The 8,209-nt window shown below is 44.7% G+C and overlaps 1 protein-coding gene across 1 annotated transcript in view; it reads left to right on the forward strand.

Moving 5' to 3' along the window:
• Nucleotides 1-5,787: 5,787 nt before the first annotated feature.
• The window catches only part of LOC132001986 (cytochrome P450 2U1), a 21,900-nt gene continuing 19,478 nt past the window's right edge, over nt 5,788-8,209 (forward strand). The window contains exon 1 of the mRNA XM_059377019.1: nt 5,788-6,396. Coding sequence (XP_059233002.1) covers nt 5,907-6,396 — 490 coding nt within the window. The 5' untranslated portion in view covers nt 5,788-5,906. The remainder of the gene's footprint in view (nt 6,397-8,209) is intronic.

The following is an 8,209-nucleotide window of genomic DNA, read 5'->3' on the forward strand; positions in this document are numbered from 1 at the left end:
GGGTGGCTCAGTGGGTTAAGCCACTGCCTTCGGTTCAGGTCATGATCTCAGGGTCCTGGGATCGAGTCCCGCGTCGGGCTCTCTGCTCAGCAGGGAGCCTGCTTCCTTCTCTCTCTCTCTCTGCCTGCCTCTCAGTGTACTTGTAATTTCTCTCTGTCAAATAAATAAATTAAAATCTTTAAAAAAAAAAAAAAAAGATACTCCTAAACAATGGATTTCTTCTTAATCCAGAGGTCAGCAAATAATGACGAGCTGCTGTTTTTGCTGTCTTAGTAACTAAAATGTTACTGAAATAGAGCCACGCCCCTCCCTCTACGTATTGTCTACCGCTGCTGTCCCATTCCCAGAGTAGGGTCGTGTAGTTGTCACAGAGACTGTGTGGGTTGCAAAGCGCCAAATATTTACTATTTGGCCCTTTACAGGAAAATGTTGCTGACAACATTAGTAATTAAAAATTATTTGTGGAGAAAAAACATGCAAATGTTAATGATCTATCTTTGGCCGCATGTTTATCAAATATGTGGTACTCTAAATAGAAATATTAATAAAGATTTAAAATCTCATAGATACATGGGCGAAAAGATGAAATATACATGCAGAAATGTTACAAATTACCTAAGTGGAAAAAATTAAAAGATGATTCTTTCCTCTTTTATGGTTTCCTGCATTTTCAAAATTTTCTTAAAAAAAAAAAACTTATGTATTACTCTTTTTAAAGACTGACTTTCAAATATCTGGTTTGCTATGAGCATGTTCTTGACTAAAGGAAGGAATAGGTAACTTATTTTTTTAAGCTTTTATTTAAGTAATAGCTACACCCAACATGGGGCTGAAACTCATGACCCCAGGATCGAGAGTTGTATACTCTTCTGACTGAGCCAGCCTGGCACCCTGGAAGGAGAAGATAACTTTCCATGTCCTACCTAAAACGTGATTCTTCAAGACCCTTAGAAATGAGGCTTCCTTTTCAGGAGAAGGGCCAACCATGCCACCTGCAGTAGGAAGTCAGGATCCCTCGTTTTGTTAGGCAACCAGCTTATAGTTTACCTTGTAAATACACTTTTTTTTTTTCAGATTTTATTGACTAATTGTGTCATTATTAACCAGGGCCAAGTTCAAAGTCCTGACAATCTGATTGAGAGGGTGAACATCAAGGACAGTAGGAATCTTCAGAGTCCTGACGTTACAGCTCCCTCATTTTAGCAAGAGAAGAAAACAAGTCAGAAGATTAACAACTTGTCCATGGCGACCCAATTGGGCTTGGCCAGAGCTCCTGTGTGGTCTCTACAATGATTGATGAATAATAAACAGAAGCAAATGAGGGAGAAGAAAAGAACAGCGGAGATTTTGTCCACGGTTCAGCCTACAAAAATCAAATATGAGGAATCTTTAGCAATTACAGCCAGGCTAACTAAAGTAAAGGGGGCACTTACTTTTTCAAAGGAGTGTCATCCTTTAATCACCTTTTCTGCTAGTCCTCTTTCTTTTTTTAATTAAGATTTTGCTTATTTATTTGAGAGAGAGTGCACACACACACAGGGGGCGGGAGAGGGACAAGCAGACTCTGTGCTGAGCACAGAGCCCCACCCAGGGCTTGATCTCACAACCCTGAGATCCTGAGCTGAGCAGGAACCAAGAGTTGGAGGCTTAACCAAATGAGCCACCCAAGTGCTCCTCTGCCATTCCTCTTTACTTACATACTAAACTACCGGTCACTGTTATAACAACAATGTATCATGTACCTGTTTCTATTGGCACTCACAGTTGGTAACTGTCTTCTTACTTCCCCATGCCTTTTCCTCCCAAGATACTGGATTTCTTAAAAAAAAAAAAAAAAAAAAAAAGTTGTCCCACTGAGATATAATTTGCCTACAGTGAAATACACAGTTTGGTATTGACAAATACATACACCCGAGTAACCAACACTCCAATCAAGATAGAGAGCATTTCCACCACCCCAGAAAAATTTCTCCTGCCCCTCCCCAGTGACTCCCACCTCCTGGTCTGATTTCTTCGCCACAGATGAGTTATGCCTGTGCTAAGACTTCATTTAATTCAGTTATACAGTGTGCACTCTGTAGCGAACAGGACTGTCACTCATGTCAAGGAGGGGCCTGCGTCAAGCAGGGAGAACGAGCAGCGAAAGGTACTGTAGCTAGGCGATATCGCTTGGACCCGTGTCAGCCGACACCCCAGAACCAATAAGAGTAGAACCAGCAGAGGTCTGCAGGGGCCCAAGACTGATTAAATCCTTTTAAAAATGGGAGGGCTTTTGCAGCAAACTGTCAGACTCTTCAGACATGACCTCATGTTTGCCTACTTGAAAAAGGCAGCTGGCCTCGAAGGCTCTGCCCAGCTGATCTCCTTCACTGCTTGGACATAATAAGGAGGAAGTGCCCAGAGCTGACCCGGAGGAAACCAAGGCCTTATCTCAACCGAGTGCTCACAGACTGACTTCAGAGTTTGGGTCGTTAACTTCCTGCACCCTTCTGTTATCTTGTTTGTTGTGCGGTCTGTCTTACGTTCTGCTTTGTGTACTGTGTAAGAAGCCAAGTTCAACCACATGGTGAAATGTCACTGAGTTTGGAATCCTGCACCTGTTTCATAATTACGTCAACCTTGCTTTATGATTGAATAAAACTGACATGGTGGAAAGACAAAAGTCTTGTGTGCATCTCCATATTGTGCCCATAACACACTCTTTCGTGTCTGGGTTTTTCACTCAGCACAATGTTTTTCGAGATACATCACGGAGCGTATCATAGCTTATCTCTTTTGCCTTGCTGAGTGGTAGTCTTTTATAAACACATTACAGTATCCTTCTTTCTTTTGTTGAAGGACATGTGAACTATTTCCAGTTTGGGCTCTAAATTTAAAAAAAATTTTTTTTTTGTTCCATTCCTGGTACCCCTTTATCCCAACAAAAAGAAGTTTTGGGAATTGGATTTCATTGCTTTTGAGATTCTGCTTTCCACTGATATTTAGATTTCTCAGGACCTGCCTCACTCTATCCTTCTGCAGAAAAATCATAGTATCTACACACAACTGGAGAGGAATGAAGTCTCTAACATTGAAGATTGGCAAGTTTATTACTACAAGGCATAAAGGCTGAATTTGAAAACAAGTTAATATTCTCTCCAGTTTCACAATCAAATTTTGGAAAGGGTAGAAAAAGCTGAAAATGGTGACAAAAGTGTAGTAAGAGGGGCAACTGGGTGGCTCAGTTGTTCATCATCTGCCTTGGGCCAGGTCATGATCCCAGCGTCCTAGGATTGAGCCCCATGTTGCATCATGTCTGGCTCCTTGCTCAGCAGGGAGCCTGCTTCTCCCTCTCCAGCTCCCCTGTGCTTATGTTCCCTCTCTCACTATCTCTCTCTGACATAAATAAATAAAACCTTTAAAAAATAAAAAAGAAATAAAAGGGTAGTAAGAGTACCAACTTACAGAGTTTAAAGCATTATTAGGCCCCAATGATAATTCTTAAAATTATAGCTTGTTCTTACCAAGCTTTAACTAAATGCTAGACATTGTGTTAATTTTTCCGTCCAATTCTTATGCTTGAGGTCAGTACATTTATTATCCCAATTTCATGTAGAGCACACAGACGCTCAGAAAGACCAGAAAGAAATTCATTAACACTATACATAGAACATGTTCAAATGAATATATATAAAGTAAGTCATAGAAACTTAAGGGAAATGAAGCAGTTAATTTTTAAGTGCCTTGTGGAGTTGGGCATCTAAATAGTATAAAGAGTATTTCTACTCTCTCTTTTTTTCAACACTTTGCAAACTTTTCTTGAACCATAAGCTCTCTCTGTTCATGCTCACAGACTGGATGGATGTACTGTGCAGTCTCTATTTCCAGGGAATTATAAACCAGCTGGGCAATTATTGTTTCACAAGTAATTTAACACTACTTGGAAACAAAACAGTAAGTACTTAGATATTTTAGATATACTGTTACCAATACCTCTGACTGAAATTCATGTACAGTAAGAAGGATTTCAGTGGGAAAGAGACTGGTGTAAAATTATCCTGAGTATTCAATAAAAAAGGATTTTTTTTCTCAATGCTCTCCTTGTGTTCCTTTCTCTCGCTCCCTACCCAAAGATCTTTTAGTATTCTCTTCCTTAACTGCTAAGGATTACATTTTATTCACCCATTTAAAATAGGAAGAGTGGGGCAGAAAGTCTTCTTTTTTTCTGGCAAGAAATCCCTGCATATAATTTGGGGAAATTTAACCCTAAGAAGTACTGGATGAGCTACAGGGTTAAAATAGTTTATCCAGGGGCTCCTGGGTGGCTTGATTAGCATTTGCCTTCGGCTCAGGCTATGATCCCAGGGTCCTGGGATCAAGCCCTGCATCGGGGTCCCTGCTCAGGGGGAGCCTGCTTCTCCCTCTCCTGCTCCCCCTGTTTGTGCTCTCTTTCTCTCTGTCAAATAAAATCTTTAAAAAAAAAAAAAAATGTTTATCCAGGGGCACCAACTCAGTTGGTAAAGTATGCAGCTCTTGACCTTGGGGTTGTAAATTCCAGCCCCATGTTGGGTATAGAGATTACTTAGAAATAAAATCTTTTTTAAAAAATTTAAAAAAGTTTTATCCATGGTGCTATGAAACATTAGTTTACTCTATTAGTTTGTGAGGGCAGCCCTAACAAAGTGCTATGCACTGGGTATTTAAATAGCAGAATGGATCAGAGAATGAATAAAGAGGACTCACTATGCTTTAGTCAGTCTTTTATAAGTAGTCCGTGGTGTTCAAACTTTTAGGGTCTATGTATGGGGAAGAATTAAAAGGCATCCGAAATTAGGAAAAGAACTTTGTTCATTACGACCAATTAGATTGAGTCTTAAGAAACTGACCTTTCAGTAGATAAGTCATCTGCTATCGACCATTCTATGTGTCATCTTCACACTGACAAGAAATCAGAGGGTTTAGAGTATAGGAGATGGAAAGGAAAGCTCTTAGGAGCCATTATCGGGGAAGATTAAAGGACTTTGCCTTAAACGTATTATACAATTCATACTTAATTGTATGAAAATCTCAGCATTTCAGGGTTGGCCTCATACCAATAATAATATTGTCATCCCTCTTCACCCGATTAATTTTCTTTTTACATTATTAGCTACTTTAATCTTCCAAGTCTATTCTTTTTTTTTTTTAATCTATCCCTGGATTAGGCTCGCTGCTTTACCCAGGCTACGTGTTTAAATAAACGCTGAGCTTTCGCTCTCCGCACAAAGTTCTGCCAGAGGCAAGTTCTGAGAGCTTTACTCCCCCACGTCCCCACCCCGCCCATCCTTCCCGCAACGTTAGCTGTCTGCACCGGCAAATTCTGCACTTTGCTTTCCCATAGTCCTCCTGTCTCTGAAGGGAGGAAACGGCCTCTTCTTTCCGAGTCCTGCTTCAGATAAACCCAGTCTTTTTTTGCTACCGAGGGGGGCGGGGACCCTTAGGGTAGAGGCGCTGGTGTTGAGGCTGAGTCATGTCAGCGGCCTGTTCAAGCACCGTTCATGCACTCAAATGACACATGGGTAACACGAGGAAACCCAACAGCCAATCGGGACGCAAGCATCTTTGTGTCAAGGGCAGTAACTGCCCTGCCCGACCCGGAGAAGCAGCCCGACAGGACTTTGGGGTCAAACTTTCGGATCGCGCGCCCCGCCTCCCAGAGGACCGCTTATACCACGCTGCGAGCGCGTCCCCGTTTCTGCTCGGGCGTAGCTGATTGGAGGCGGGCGGTGCGCGCGGCCAATCCGGGGCGCCCTCCGCCGCCCTTCTCCCCGCCCCGCGCCCCGCGGCGCCGTCAGCTGTGGGCGCCCGGGGAGCTGGCGCCGCAGTCAGCTTTCGGTCTCCAAGGGTCCGCCCGAGGAAGCCAAGGCTGCGGACCCCGGCGCCCGGCCATGGCCTCCCCCGGGCTGCCGCAGCCCCCCGCCGAGGGCTCGCCCTGGCCTCTGCACCTGCTGCCCGCGCCTCCCGGGCTGCTGCGGCTGGACCCCACCGGCGGCGCGCTCTGGCTGCTCAGCCTCGCGGCGCTGCTCGGCTGGAGCTGGCTGTGGCGGCACCGGGCGCGGGGCATCCCTCCCGGGCCCACGCCCTGGCCCGTGGTGGGCAACTTCGGCTTCGTGCTGCTGCCTCCGTTCCTCCGACGGAAGAGCTGGCTGCACCGCCGGGCGAGGGCCGCAGGGATGGAGCCCTCGGCGCTGAGCCCGCAGTTGCTCCTGGCCGACCTGGCCCGAGTCTACGGCAACGTCTTCAGCTTCTTCATCGGCCACTACCTGGTGGTGGTCCTCAGCGACTTCCACAGTGTGCGCGAGGCGCTGGTGCAGCAGGCCGAGATCTTTAGCGACCGCCCGCGGGTGCCCCTGGTCTCCCTCGTAACCAAGGAGAAGGGTGAGCTGGAGCCTTGGGGGTCGCGGGCAGCGTGAATGCGCGATGCGGCGCCTCCGGCCCCCTTTCCGGCAGCCGCACCGAGCCCACCCGCACCCAGCCCCGAAGTGGCAGGGAGCGGCGTCGCGTCCCGTTAACGGTGCCCTTAAGATCGTGCTGAGCTGCTGGATGGGTGACTCGACCATAGTCGGAGATCGGAAGTAGGAAACCCACCGGAAAGTTAAGGAAGGGTAATGGGGACAGGGGTGGGAGTGGGAGGGATGTGTAAAAGCCAGGTTCTACCTTTCCAGGGATGTTCTGTCCTTCCCAGAGCAAGGCCTCATTCTCAAGGCTGTGTGTCCCCAGGGGGAAACCTTGGCCATGTTAGAAGGAGGCAGGGATATTCTTTACAGCTTCTGAGTTCTGAATGAGAGCTTAAGAAGGTATTTTCCATAAGATAAAAGGTCCAGGAAACATGTTAGGAGCCTATTGGCAAACCTCTTTTACTGGGTTTGTAGCTTCTGCTGTCTGCTTCTGGAAATCCAAGTTGGGCAGATTTGAATGTTGGGAAACATATTACCTACTGCAATAAAAGATCACATTTACCCTTTCCCTAACTCCATCACCCCACCCCTTTGTTTATCAGTCTTACCCTTTCTCTTACTGGCTGCTATAGATCCCAGACTTTTTTTTTTTTTTTTTTTTTTTTTTTTGGTCTGAGTCAGATGTTAATTTAATTGCTTTTCATCAGTCAGGTGTTACATTTAAATGTCTTTCCCTCCAGAAATTTTTTCTCACTTCCTATCCGGGTTAAGCTCCCTTTTGGAACCAATTTCTGTGCACAACTGCTTTAACTTTACCGCACTTAACAAAACTGGGGCTGCATAATTTTGTAACTGGATGTAAGTCTTCACCACTAGATTGACATCTAGGAGAATGTGGAATGTGGCATAAAGAGATCCAGGCTTTTTTGAATCTGATTAAGCCAGAGTTCTGCATCAGGATTTTAAATGAATAGAAATGATGATCATAATGTTTTAAATATCCCACTGAAAAACAAATGTCACCGTTCATAATTCACCAACTCCGTGCCTTCACACATCATTGCTGCTTCTACCTAGAATTTTCTTTCCATTTCATGGCTGCCTGGAGAACTCCTGTTTGCTCCCCCCCCCCTTTTTTTTTTTAACTTATTTATTTGATAGACAGAGACCACAAGCAGGCAGAGAGGCAGGCAGGAGGAAGCAGGCTCACCGCTGAGCAGAGAGCCTGATCCTAGGACCCCGAGATCATAACCCGAGCTGAAGGCAGAGGCTTTAACCCACTGAGCCACCCAGGCGCCCCTCTCCCTTTTTATTAAAAAAAAATTTGTGGTGAGATCATATAACATAAAATTTGCCATCTTAATCGTTTTTAAGTTCAGTGACACTAAGTCATTGACATTGTTGTGAAACCATTACAACTATCTGCAGAACACTTTTCATCTTGGAAAACTGAAACATCATACCCATTAAACAAGTATTTAACAACTTCCTCCTTGGGACACATGGCTGGCTCAGTTGGTGGTGCATTCAGCTGTGATCTTGGGGCCATGAGTTCAAGCCCCACATTGGGGATAGAGATTACTCAAAATTAAACAAAAAACAAACAAACAAAAACCCTTCCTTCTTCTCTCTAGCCTCTGGCAACCACTGTTCTGTTCTAGGTACTTGATATAAGTGGTATCATACATTATTTGTCCTTTTGTGGTTGACGTTTTTCACTTAGTATCATGTTTTAAGGTTCTTCTCTATTGTAGCTTGTGCAAGAATTGCCTTTTTTTTTTTTTTTTTTTTTT

Source organism: Mustela nigripes, chromosome 1 (assembly GCF_022355385.1).
Source record: "Mustela nigripes isolate SB6536 chromosome 1, MUSNIG.SB6536, whole genome shotgun sequence".
NCBI lineage: Eukaryota > Metazoa > Chordata > Mammalia > Carnivora > Mustelidae > Mustela > Mustela nigripes.